The sequence below is a fragment of the Oncorhynchus clarkii genome, chromosome 5 (assembly GCF_045791955.1).
Source record: "Oncorhynchus clarkii lewisi isolate Uvic-CL-2024 chromosome 5, UVic_Ocla_1.0, whole genome shotgun sequence".
NCBI classification, from domain to species: Eukaryota; Metazoa; Chordata; class Actinopteri; order Salmoniformes; family Salmonidae; genus Oncorhynchus; species Oncorhynchus clarkii.
In genome coordinates, this window is record NC_092151.1 from 54,791,324 (window position 1) to 54,805,231 (window position 13,908).

At 44.3% G+C, this 13,908-nt stretch overlaps 1 protein-coding gene across 18 annotated transcripts in view; it reads right to left on the bottom strand.

Moving 5' to 3' along the window:
• Positions 1–1,098: 1,098 nt before the first annotated feature.
• LOC139409017 (nuclear factor I/A) overlaps positions 1,099–13,908 on the bottom strand; it is a 178,128-nt gene continuing 165,318 nt past the window's right edge. For all 18 annotated transcript variants that reach the window (XM_071153649.1, XM_071153651.1, XM_071153648.1 and 15 more), the window contains one exon: positions 1,099–5,659. In XM_071153649.1, coding sequence (XP_071009750.1) covers positions 5,645–5,659 — 15 coding nt within the window. In that variant the 3' untranslated portion in view covers positions 1,099–5,644. The remainder of the gene's footprint in view (positions 5,660–13,908) is intronic.

Here is a 13,908-nt window from a genome sequence, read left to right on the forward strand (position 1 = left end):
AAAGGGAGGGAGTGGGCCGATGTGAGTGGATGGAAAAGGGAGGGAGTGGGCCGATGTGAGTGGATGAAAAGGGAGGTAGCGGGCCGATGTGAGTGGATGAAAAGGGAGGGAACGGGCCGAGTGGATGGAAAAGGGAGGGAGTGGGCCGATGTGAGTGGATGAAAAAGGGAGGGAGTGGGCCGATGTGATTGGATGAAAAAGGGACTCTATTGGACTCTGTGTGCTAACAAATGAGACTCTGTATGGCACTTTACACATAGGGCTACCATTCAGGTGTGGCTTAAGGTGGTCTGTCAAATGATTACAGAGATCGAGTGAGTCCGTTGACAATTGCCAGGCACGTGTTGGTACTCCACCCTGCACTGGATGATATTGACCAGTTCTATCTTTCATTAACTAGATTTGAGACACTCCGGAGGAGTATTTGGCAAAATGTTGAGAATAAGAAGCTCAAAATAAGATGTGGGTATGTAAAAGGAAAGCCTCCTCTTCGCCAAGCCAACCGTGAGTGAGTTTATAGGCGTGTATGTTTTGTGGTTGATGCCCGTGGGTCTGGTGAATGGTGTGATAATGGTTAGGATATGGTAACGCAAGGAGAGGGAAGCCAAGTAGTAGAACGGAAAATGTCAGTAGTGTTCGAGGCCCCTGTGGGTTATGTTGTAAACTCCCATTTGTGGATGTGATTTTCAAAAAAAGGTTCTCCTTTAGCACAAATGTGAATGACATTTTGATGATTCGGTTAAGCATCAAGCGCCTCAGTGTCATAACCTTTTCGAGGTCCCCAGTATGTTTTACAGGGCGCAGAGGGTTGACTGCAGATAAGTGATGTACAGGTTATGCCAAACACCTTCCCACGTAGCGCCAGTCTATAGGCTGTTCATGGCCTTGATGAAAAGTTTGACAAAAGTTGGACAATACATGAACAACTCACCTCTATCTAGGCAAGAGCCGTGTGTATGTGGACTTGGTGTGTGTTTTGCAAATGCCATGAAGAACCGCACGTGAGCGTGTGAATGGGAAGTGGTTTGAGAGGACCCACGGTTTCTGGTGAGGAAGTGGGTGAGAGTGGGACAAGGAAAGAAATATGTGAAAAAGAACCATGTTGCATATCAAGCTGTTTATTTTCCTGCATGGAATGGTGAACACAAAAAAAAAGATGCCGAGATGCATTTATAATAGGGGCATCCTTTGGCTGTCTATGTCATTGTCTTCTGCCTAAACTAAATTTTAAATGCATTAAAAAAACAAAAACACTCTTCTTACCAATTTCCTCAGAATTACCTAGATTTAGCTTCATCAACACTGATGCAACAAATAACCTTCAACATATACTGTAACATCCATTTACAATGGGCTTTTCACCTCAATACCCTATACTTTTTAAGTATAGGAATACGCTATACCATCAAAAGAAGAACAAGTCCTTAAATACATACAAAAAGGAAAGAAAAAAAAAGAAAAAGATAAGGAAACAGGAAACAGGAAACAGGAAAGTTTTCAACTTAAATCCAGTTCCCATGGAACAAACAAAACCAGTTCTATTAATGTGGCCTTAATACAAACAATCAGAGAATTCACAACACTAGTTTTTTCCTCATTTAATTAATGTTACAAAAGTCCTGCATTATAAAATAGGGCAGCTTTAAAATCAGTGTAATTAATAAAACTATACAACATACAAACAACATGTCTCCCAGTCAGGCCTTTCGGCCCTTGCTTGCTCTATAGCTTTTTTCTCTCTCTCTCTTTCTCATCATCACCACATCTTTCCTCCACTTCTGTACCCATAACTAAACGACACACACAACACAAGAACAAAAACAGACTGCCCAAACTATTGCTTTTAGTCTTTCTTTTTTTCTTTCTTTCTTTAAAAAGGGTGCAATTTTGTCGTATTTTACACACAGCCAAATCTTGCTGATTAGATGCTAGGCTGTCCACAACAAGGTTTTGTGACAAAAATGTCCGTGCAATTGTTTTTTTTTCCCCTTCGCTCTCTTTTAAAGCCCTGGAAGCAGTTTTTCAATAATTCTCACTATTGTCATTTATTTCATATTTTAGTGCAGATAATTAAGAAAGTAATGCCCAACTCATCGCTAAAGGGTAGGCAAGAACAAAGACAAAACAAAAACGGTCCTACTAAATGAAACACACAACCCACGCAAGTGTTACTACTAAACCATCACGTTGGACACCTTGGGAAAGGCTTCCCAATACTCAAAACTGTCGTTATTTAAAAATGATATATGTAATAGACAGATAAACAATTCATATATATGCAATTTGGAAGTCCGTTTGAAGTAAAGGGTATAGAAAGTGGGAGTTTTGTTCTTGTTGGACGTCATACTTCTTAGTCTGTCGAAAATGTGGATTTTGTGATGGAGAGGAAGTTTGACTTGTTGAAAGGCTTGCTTGTGACCAAGAATATACAAAAAGGAGAACCCTACTATATTTTGCGGTCATCTTGTACGTGTCGAATACAAATAAAGTCAAGTACCCGAGCGAGGCTGACTAGGCTTTGCGAAACCTTTGTTCTCCATGAGTGGGTCTGCCAAATGGACTGACCCCCAACCATGCAGCCAGTCAAGTGCAGGCCAACTTTATAAAAAATAAAATTAAAAAGATCACCCCAAAAAAACGACTAAATAAAATGACTAGTGTATGTCTACATGAGTGCAAGCAGGTATTGCATATATCTTTCTCATTATTCACTTCTGGGAGAAAAAAAGACGAAAAAAAAAAAAACAAACAAAAAAAACAGGAACTCCAAAACAAAAGGTCGTTTCCATTTAGAAATTTCAGCAACATCCATAAATATCAATAGACTAGTATTCTCAACATTCTCAAAAAAATGGGTTTCAAGTAGGGGGCAGCTCGGGGGTTAACTAAACTATCTACAAGATACAAAGCTAAGAGCTCTATTCCTACTCACTGAATGACTAAAAATGGGGCCCTATCAGGGTGATTGACTCTGGCCTGGTTTAACAGCAGTACAAGACAGAGATAGTATGTCAGATCCTGTACTCACACAGCACTTCGATGTTGCATCATAGAGAGAAAAAGCACTGTTGTATACGGGCCTGAGAGGTCTTCCAATAGCAGATGTAATACTGCGTATTATAACCAGCAATTTCATTATATTTCATGTTCCTTATCAGTATTACAACTGTGATCACTCCTACACAATGGGAGGTGGGGGATGAAACTAATAAATCCAAAGGGGGGGAAAAAATGTAACTCTCCACATTGGAACATTGTGCAACAACTCGGGACTAGACCATCGCTCAAGGCACATTGATGAGGAACAATTGTTTCGTGCAATTTGAGAACATACAAACAAAATATATATACTTTAAGAAGAAACGAGAACTGATCATTTCAAGAGGGAACGAAATAGGAAAAAAACGACTCCGAAATGATGAGAAGCGAATAAGAGTCTTAAAGACGTTCAGCTGGTTGATTGTGAAGGACAGCAGTAAAAAAAAAAAAAGCCTAGAGGGGCCAAACAAATATAGACTATTGGCAAGTGCCTGATGTTGGGATTACAATAGTGTCTTTATTCACTAACTCTACATAATCTATGTAAAAATGTGTCACTAACACTAGAACATGCAGATTTTTTTTGTTGATTTTTTAAATAGTTTTAATAAGTTTTTGATCGACAGTGGATGAGTCGGTCATAAGAGTGTATATATATAGTATGTATAGTATAGGAAACAAAAACAAAAACAAAACTTTAATAAAATGGTAATTTGCATGCGAAGCGACTGAAAAGCTTCGCCGTCTGGTTGCGATCTTGCCTTCATGTAGATATCAACGTGTTCGCAACACAAATGCTCACAGAGGGTCCCTCTGCTTTTTCTCTTTCTCACTGAACTTCCACCCCCAGCCCATAAGCCAACTGCAGGAATAAGTGCTTCCGATTGGACAAGGCTTAGAGAAGGTCTAGCCAATCAAACCAGAACTTGGACGCCTATTTAATATAATTTTTACAACAAAGTTGTTCCGGATTTTGCCTCATGAGAATTTAAGCCGCTAATTCTTTATTTAAAATCATGTGCTTTCTTAAAATAAGTTAATCATTTTGCGTTTAAAAAAAAAAAAGTCAAAAGCTGCAAGAGATGCTTTAAAATTATATTTCTTAAAGGGATTTTTCGTTCTACAATACAAACAAATTTACAAGATGAACAAACAAACAATACAGCTCCCCTTATTTTCTCACAAGGCTATCGTTCTAATTGACGTTTTTTTTTGTACCCCGATATTTTAGAGTCCCGGAGGTGTGAAAGGACTAGGAAGAAAAATATATATACTTTTCACCAATTGTTTCAACGACCTATCTTACAAAGACATTTAACTATCCAACCGCTATCCAACGAAATTGCACTTTCCTCAATTCAATATTCCACTGTTCACGTAAGTCACGGATGTCTCCTGTCTAGTCAGTTAGTAGAATTACAGACCTTCTACCTGCCCTTTGCATTGTATAGCATCGTACAGACCGTTAGTTTGTGGGTTGATCGGAAAGAACTGAAATTACCTTTATACAAAAATGAAACATGAACAAGCCTCCCAGACAGAAGTTATTTTCTCACAAGCCTCTCGTTGAAATACTTCTCTTCTCGTTGCAGCCTATTTACCAGCTTCAATATGTCACCCGATTGACCGATATTAAACATCAATACCCCAACCCCTCCCTCGTCCCCTGCCCTATGAGTTCACGGTGTGATGGTTGGTAGGTTGTTCTCCTCTTCATGGGGTTCCATTTGCACTGCTAGATGTCCCTGGAAAAGCCATGTGGCCGGGTGAAGGCCTTCAGCCTCTTGGTACGGCTGTGGGGGGAGAGTCCCTCCTCAGGGTTGAGTGTGGGATAGGGTGGGGTGTGGATAGATGGTGGTGGTGGTGGGGTGGTGGTGTGGGGGGGGAGAGGTATTAACTGGTTGGTATCCGACCCAGCTAAAACCTCCACATCCGCAATAACCCCCAACAAACTCAACAGAGTCCGGAAACAACCAGAGAGAGGGGGAAAGGGGGCAAAGACGGAGAGGAAACAAGAGCTTTGATCTTCCCCTCGTTTCGGCACATACACGTACACAGGACGCATAGCTCTCTGTCCCTTTCTCGCCCGCCGGACCCTCTTCAAATTTCGGCTACGACGACGAAAGGTATAGGGAAGCTCTTTGATTTAGTCACATGATTATGCCCCCTCCGTGGCAAAGTGGGGTGGACGAGAAGAAAGAAAAGGAACAAGACGACGTGCACTTTCCCAGGATATATAGGCTGCTAGCTCTCTTCCAATAAACAGTTGAGGTGACTGGTACTATATATGAATATAGGCATATAAACCAACCATGAATGGGGGATATATATGGGCTATATAGATATATAGTGTATCTAGCAGTGAGTAGCTCTCCTCTTGTTTTCTGGGGGGGGGGGTTGTTGTAGCCATGCTGATGCTCTAGTCTCTCAGGCGCTGGGGATAAGGAGACGGTGACAGATTGGGGGGGGGGCGGGGTGTTGGGCTTCTCTCTGTCAGACGTGGGCACGTTTGCGGGGTGTTGGTCGGTTCAGGTCGGGTCGCACTCAGGGGAGAAAGTAGGGGTCCAGCGATCTGTCCAGCGGGCGGCGAGGGGGTCTGGAGTCCTTATCCCAGGTACCACTGCAAAACAGCGAGAAGGAGAGAAGAAGAACATACATTTCAGATAAAGTTCATTTAAGCAGACAGTAAGTCCTATTGTTATGTCCGAGTCTGATACGTCAGCCCGCGCAGTTCCTTTTTCTCAAGAGTCGTTGCTCTCTCTCTCTCTACTTAGTACCTAGTTGCCATGGTGTTCCTATACTCTCCAGCCAGCCAGTCACATTGTGCCTTCTTCTCTGAACAATTTCAGCCATGAAATTCAGCCATACATGATCAAATAGCAACACCCACTGGATTCTCCAATTACATCAAATGAACTACAGGATAAAATACAAACTCTCCAACCCAAAAAATACCTATGAGGTTGATGGTATCCTAAATGAAATTATAAAATATACAGACCACAAATCCCAATTGGCTATACTTAAACTCTTTAACATCATCCTCAACTCTGGCATCTTCCTCAATATTTGGAACAAAGGACTGATCACCCCAATCCACAAAAGTTGAGACAAATTTGACCCAAATAACTACCATGAGACATGCGTCAACAGCAACCTTAGGAAAATCCTCTGCATTATATCATTAACAGCCGACTCATACATTTCCTCAGTGCAAACAATGTACTGAACAAATGTCAAATTGGCTTTTTACCAAATTACTGTACGCCAGACCACGTATTCACCCTGCACACCTTAATTGACTAACAGACAAACCAAAACAGAGGTAAAGACTTATCATGCTTTGTTGATTTAAAAAAAGCTTTCAACTCAATTTGGCATGAAGGCCTGCTATATACATTTATGGAAAGTGGTATTGAGGGAAAAATTGGTATTTTTTTATTTTATTTCCCCGGGGGGGGGGGGGGGGAAATATATATATATATTGAAGAGGGTGGGGCTTAAGCTGCATCCATATATATTGAAGAGGCTGGGGCTTAAGCTGCATCCCTGTCTCACCCCCCCGGGGATTATTTTTGTGTGTGCCAATTTTATATATATATATATATATATATATATATATATATATATATATATATATATATCAATGAATTGGTGAGGGCACTAGAACAGTCTGCAGCACCCAGTCTACTAGAAACTGCTAGAAACTGAAGTCAAATGTCTACTGTTTGCTGATGATCTGGTGCTTCTGTCCCCAACCAAGGAGGGCCTACAGCAGCACCTAGATCTTCTGTACATATTCTGTCAGACCTGGGCCCTGACAGTAAATCTTAGTAATACAAAAATAATGGGTGTTCCAAAAAAGGTTCACAAATACAAATTCCATCATCTAGACACCATTGCCCTAGAGCACACAAAAAACTATACATACCTCGGCCTAAACATCAGCACCACAGGTAACTTCCACAAAGCTGTAAAAGTTCTGAGAGACAAGGCAAGAAGGGCCTTCTACCACATCAAAAGGAACAGAAAAAACCCATTGCCCTTTATGGTTGTGAGGTCTGGGGTCCGCTCACCAACCAAGTATTCACAAAATGGGACAAACACCAAATTGAGTCTCTGCATGCAGAATTCTGCAAAAATATCCTCTGTGTACAACCTAAAACACCAAATAATGCATGCAGAGCAGAATTAGGCCGATATCCGTTCAATATCAAAATCCCAAAAAAGAGCCGTTAAATTCTACAACCACCCAAAAGGAAACGATTCCCAAACCTTCCATAACAAAGCCATTACCTACAGATAAATTAACTTGGAGAAGAGCCCCCTAAGCAAGCTGGTCCTGGGGATCTGTTCACAAACACAAACAGACCCCACAGAGCCCCAGGACAGCAGCACAATTAGACCGAACCAAATCATGAGAAAACAAAAAGATAATTACTTGACACATTGGAAAAAATTAACAAAAAAAACTGAGCAAACTAGAATGCTATTTGGCCCTAAACAGAGAGTACACAGTGGCAGAAAACCTGACCACTGCGACTGACCCAAAATGAAGGAAATCTTTGACTATGTACAGACTCAGTGAGCATATCCTTGCTATTGAGAAAGGCAGCCGAAGGCAGACCTGACTCTCAAGAGAAGACAGACTATGTGCACACTGGCCACAAAATTAGGTGGAAATGGAGCTGCACTTCCTAAACTCCTGCCAAATGTATGACCATATTAGAGACACATATTTCCCTCTGATTACACAGACCCACAAAGAACACGAAAACAAATCCAATTTTGATCAACTCCCACATCTATTAGGTGAAATTCTAGTGTGCCACCACAGCAGCAAGATTGTGACCTGTTGCCACAAGAAAATGGCAACCTGTGAAGAACAAAACACCATTGTAAATATAACCCATATTTATTTATTTTCACTTTTGTACTTGAACTATTTGCACATCCTCACAAAACTGTATATAGACATAATATGACATTTGAAATGTTTAATTGTTTATTCTACTTTTGTTTACTATCTATTTCACTTGCTTTGGCAGTGTAAACATATATTTCCCATGCCAATAAAGCCCCTTAAATTGAATTGAGTGTGTATAGTGGTGGTGTTCACATCCTTCAGTGAAATGCCATATTTATTGCTCTCTCCATTGTTCATATTTCCAGTGAGCAAGCGCCCTGACACCTCTCCCTCCGTTCCTCTCTCAACTTCCCTCCTCCCTGCCCCAAGTTGAAGTTCATGCTACCATTAGCAAGACCCGGCCCATGGCTACCTCCCTGTGTATCCCGCTTTCTCCCTCTCTTCCCTCACTCAGCCTCTTTCTCCCTCTCTTCCCTCACTCTGCCTCTTTCTCCCTCTCTTCTCTCACTCGGCCTCTTTCTCCTTCTCTTCTCTCACTCGGCCTCTTTCTCCCTCTCTTCCCTCACTCAGCCTCTTTCTCCCTCTCTTCCCTCACTCGGCCTCTTTCCTCCCACTCTTCCCTCACTCTGCCTCTTTCTCCCTCTCTTCCCTCACTCTGCCTCTTTCTCCCTCTCTTCTCTCACTCGGCCTCTTTCTCCCTCTCTTCTCTCACTCGGCCTCTTTCTCCCTCTCTTCCCTCACTCTGCCTCTTTCTCCCTCTCTTCCCTCACTCTGCCTCTTTCTCCCTCTCTTCTCTCACTCTGCCTCTTTCTCCCTCTCTTCTCTCACTCGGCCTCTTTCTCCCTCTCTTCCCTCTCTCTGCCTCTTTCTCCCTCTCTTCCCTCACTCGGCCTCTTTCTCCCTCTTTCTCTTTTCTCCTCACTCCTTCTCTCCTGTCCTGCTGTATTCTCCCTTATCACTGTTCCGTGAGTTCGGAGCAGCCAGACGCTGCCGCAGACACTGTGCTACTGATTCAGAGGGAGCTCACACACACACACACACACGCACCCATGGAAACAAACCTTGTCTACACCGCTGGTTTCAATGCCCGAAAGCAAACAATATGAGCAAATAACAGACTAGCGTTTCTCCTTTTTGGTTCACTTACACATGTACTCAAAACACAAGGAATGAAATCATCTTGATCATAAAGTATTCCATATAGCAGAAAGAAGCATCAAACTAAGTCATGGGACTAGAGGGGTGAAATGACCCAAGGCTAAAACGAAAGGCCTGGTGTTTCAAATGAAGGCATTGTTTGAGTGTGTGCTTGTGCGTTGTGTATATTATTTGTGTGGTGTCGGTCCTGTGTGTTGTGTGCGAGTCAGTGTGAGTGCTCCTGCACGTTGCTAGCCGCTCTTTTCCTGCCCGCCCAGGCCTGTGAGTGTGCTGGCTCATGACTCGTTGAAATTCTACTGCCGGGCCTGCGCATGCTGCTGCTCGGCGGCAGAGAAGACTGGAAGGTTAGTTTTTAATCAATACAAGTTGCTGACGCTAGGACTTTCTGCCTCGCTCACTTTCTCTCTCTCTTTCTCTCTCTCTCTCTCTCTCTCTCTCTCTCTCTATCTCTCTCTCTCTCTCTCTCTCTCTCTCTCTGCAGTGCAGCTCCCTCCCTCCCCCCATCCTTGTCTACTGGTAACTTTCAACCCCCCCCGACTCCTTTTTCATCTCATCCCTTCTTCACTACTTCCCTCCCGCCCCCCTTCTTCCCCCTGTCCTGGGGAGACGGGCTCTTGCAGACCAGACGGTGTGTGTGTGTGTGTGGACAGTGGGGTAGTGTTACCACACAGTGGACTGGTGCTGGTAGTTGTGATTTAGAATACAGATACTCAGACACTGTGTCAGGGCACAGTACTACAAGCCTAGAATGAGAGAAAAAGATGGGGACGAAAGAGGGGGAGGGCGAGAGAGGGGAAGGGCGAGAGAGGGGGAGGACGAGAGAGGGGGAGGGCGAGAGAGGGGGAGGGCGAGAGAGGGGGAGATGACGAAAGAAAGCAAGAAACACACACACAAGTAGCAGACGGACACGTTCAATTGATTACCAGTGTGTGTCTTGTTAGTAGAACCAGAGGAAGATGTTATTGGGGACATGTGTTGCTCTGCTAGGCTAGACTGGGGTGGTTGGAGCTGGAACCGGTGCCCCGGGGCTCCACTATAACTCTAACCATTACACTGTGGTGTGTTCCAGTGCCCACAGGAATGCCCACCAGATGCCCGGTGGGGGATGAGCAATACCATGTGTTGTGGGGCCCGAGCGGGCACGGGGGGGGGGAGAAATGGCCCTTTGTGACCCCCCCCCGTGTGCCACTAGTGACCTCACACACATGGGAAAACACACACATAGGCATGTACACACACACACACACACACACAGAGATAGAGGGAATGACCCCTCTGTGCCCGCTGTCCGTCGTGAGGGAGGCAAATAAAAGCAACGTTGTTTTTATTCGGTGGTCTGACGGATCACAAACTGGTGTTTGTTACAAAGACCATACTTCAGTCATTCTCTCTTCCCCTCCATCCTTCGCCCTCTCTCTTTCACTCAATCCATGCCCCTCTCTTTCTCCCTTCCGTCTCTCTCTTTCCCTCCCTCCCTCCCTCCCTGAATGAGACATAAAACTGTAAAGACACAGACCTGGGTGTTTGGAGAACGACAGCTCTTCTTTTGTGTGGTTACAGCCTGGGCCTAGATTCGCACAAAAAAACTTCTTATGCAAAAACGTAAGAAGCTTCTAATGAAAACATGTGCAAATCGTAAGTGCAATTCCTTAACAATATCTTAAGTTTGAATGATTTTCTTCCGAACTTCTGAATTTTTTTCGTACAAATCTTCTTGAGATGTGTGTTGCTAGGCAACCGTTTCAGCTAGCTATCTGGCTAGCAATGGCAATTGCGTTAGCATATTTCTGAGATTACTGTTCTAAAACATGTTATTGTGTTTAAAATAATCAATATTGAAACTTTCAGATTCATTTTGTGAGTGAATTAAACGTGTTAAATTGCTTTCATGAGCCTTTTTTCTCACTGCCCTTAGTTTAATTTTTTTTGTTTTATTATTTAACTAGGCAAGTCAGTTAAGAACAAATTCTTATTTACAATGACGGCCTACCCCGGCCAAACCCGGACGACGCTGGGCCAATCGTGCGCCGCCCAATGGGACTCCCAATCACGGCCGGATGTGATACAGCCTGGATTCAAACCAGAGACTGAGAGTGACGCCTCTTGCACTGGGATGCAGTGCCTTAGACCGCTGCGCCACTCGGGAGTCCGGTTTAAGACAAAGGATTAGCTGTCTTGGAATTAAGAACATTTGCAATAACTTTATTTTCAAGAATCTGACTTCTTCTTAACGTTTTGCTGAAGGAGAAACATACGAAATAGCACAAGAACATTTCCAATAACCTTTTTGAGGAATAGCAACTTTGCTTAGCTTCCTTCTTAAGTCTGTAGTTAAGGAGAAAATGGCAGTTAAGAAGAAATCTCTTCTTAAGAAGGTTTTTGTGAATCTGTGCCCCTGTTCTTTCTTCAGGACATTCCTTCTACCTCCAATCTGGGGCCTAGATAGATAGAACCAGACCAGTAAAAGTGGTGGTGGTGGTGGTGAGGGCAACTATTTAATAGGAGAGACAGCGAGAAGGGACGACAGAAAGAAAAATGTAAACATTTAAAAGAGAGAGAGAGACCTAGAGTCCCAGGGTTGGAACAGTAAATAACACACAGGCCCAGGGAGAGAGAAAGGTGGGGATTCCAACCCTCACACTCTAGCTCTGCAGCTGTTTGCTCTGGGGCTGTCTTGTGTGTGTGTGTGTGTGAGCGCGCGCGTATCTGTGTGCGTGTGCACAGTACGAAGCTAGCAGCAGGTAACAGACAGCCGCTCTGCGCTCATCTGTCTGGGTGTCCTATCTGAGCGCCTTCAAGGTGAAGCTAGTTTCATATGGATGGGTTGGCGCGCACACACACGCGCAGACTGACAGACACACACACACACACACACACACACACACACACACACACACACACACACACACACACACACACACACACACACACACACTTCACACTTGAGTCATGGAGTCAAGCGTGGCGCAGTGTGGAGCGAGAGAGAAGCAGAAGAGACAGGGAGTTGGGAGAAAGGACACACACCCGGGGAAAGAGTGTGGTGTGGGATCTTAGCCTGTTCCTTTAAACTCCCTTTCAATGGAACCAGTAATCTCATCACGTGGAGAAGTGCTGACTCAGGCCGCTGGGTAAAGTGCCTGCAGATGAGTGTCATCTCGGAGGAGTTCAGCCTCATGTAATGCAAACCAGCTCCCAGCACCCAGAGTGGTGTGCTTATGAAACCACCTCTCCCTCGCGCCCCACGTCCCTTCCCTCTACCCCTCTATTATTCCACCTCGACCCTCTCCGCCACCAGCCTCCTCTCTGCCAGGCCCGCCATTCTCTCCACCACTGTTTCCATCTCACTCGTTCCACCTCCGTCTTCCCCTCTCTCCATCTCATCCCTTCCCCCCAGCCTCCACATCTCCCTCTACCCATTCATCTCCCCTCTGTCGCCCCTCCCGTCTCTGTCCTTTTCCTCTCCCTCCATCATTTACAGCTCCCTGAGGGATGAGCAGACACTCACCCCGCTGACTTATTTACATGCACACCTATCAGCAACACTGCAACACACTACACCTTACACTATGCCTGCGTTCCAAATGGCACCCTGTTCCCTTTATAGGCCACTACTTTTGACCTATGATACACTACCAGAGTATCCTGCGGGTCTCTTTCAGTGCACACTAGAACCAACACCTCAAACTAGCTGACTATCAGTGAAATGACTAGTATTGTAATGCTTCGTCATTAGCATTATTAGCAGCGTTAGCTATTCCTGGTCTGTGGATGCTGTAATATTAATGCCCCTACAGTTGAATTGATGAGTGATAGGTGGCTGTCTTAGACAAGGTCTGCTTATAAGAATATGCATCAGAATTACTGTGGGAGAGTAGACAGGTCAGAGCATCTCCCCCTGCTGGTTCAACCAGGTCATGACCCCCCCCCCAAAAAAAATCTCTAAATATTTACATAGTGACTCCTAACATGACTTTACACATGACACGCTGATTATGTTTATGGTAGCCCTAAAATAAACTATTTATAGGACGCAAACCTGTAACTTTCATACACATTTATCCCCTCAGTTTAAGTGTAGGGGCAGCCCTTATTAAGACCGGAAAACAGAAAGCTACAGATTACGCCTTTTAATTCGTCCCTCCCAAACATGTACTAATGTCCTATATTCAGAGAGAAGTGGCTGTGAGGCGACTGTCTCTGTGTGTGTGTGTGTGTGTGTGTGTGTGTGTGTGTGTGTGTGTGTGTGCCACCACAATGATGCTGGCTGGTGTTTGTGGGCCATCGCAGTAGACTCTTCACTGGGAGCAAATTGACACGAAGTACAAGAGCCTATTAAAGGTCTTATCTGTCTGTTCTGTTTGCCCTTTATATAGAGGGAACTAAAGGACTGGGCAGCCAGGGCTACTGTCTCCGCTGCTTCAATTTACTGCCCCACACACACACACACACACACACACACACACACACACACACACACACACACACACACACACGGCAAAGACAAAAGGGCTAGGCTTGGCAAACACACACACACCACGGAAAGGGGTCCGCACACAAACGCACACACGTACTTGCAAGCATACTCTCCACATCACGCTGCACACTCCTATATCTCAAACTATAAACTCCTTCCCCGATTGAAAACATTGCTTATGAATCTGAACGTGATCCCAGACCTATTGACACTATGCATGAGGCACTTCATCAACCCACTCCAGTCTATCCAGCTGTAGACTACGGATGTGTGTGTGTGTGTGTGTGTGTGTGTGTGTGTCTGTGAATTTTAGCCAGCGTGAAACGTACACGAAGTTTACTTCACCCTTTGTCTCTCCTTTGCAGGGCTG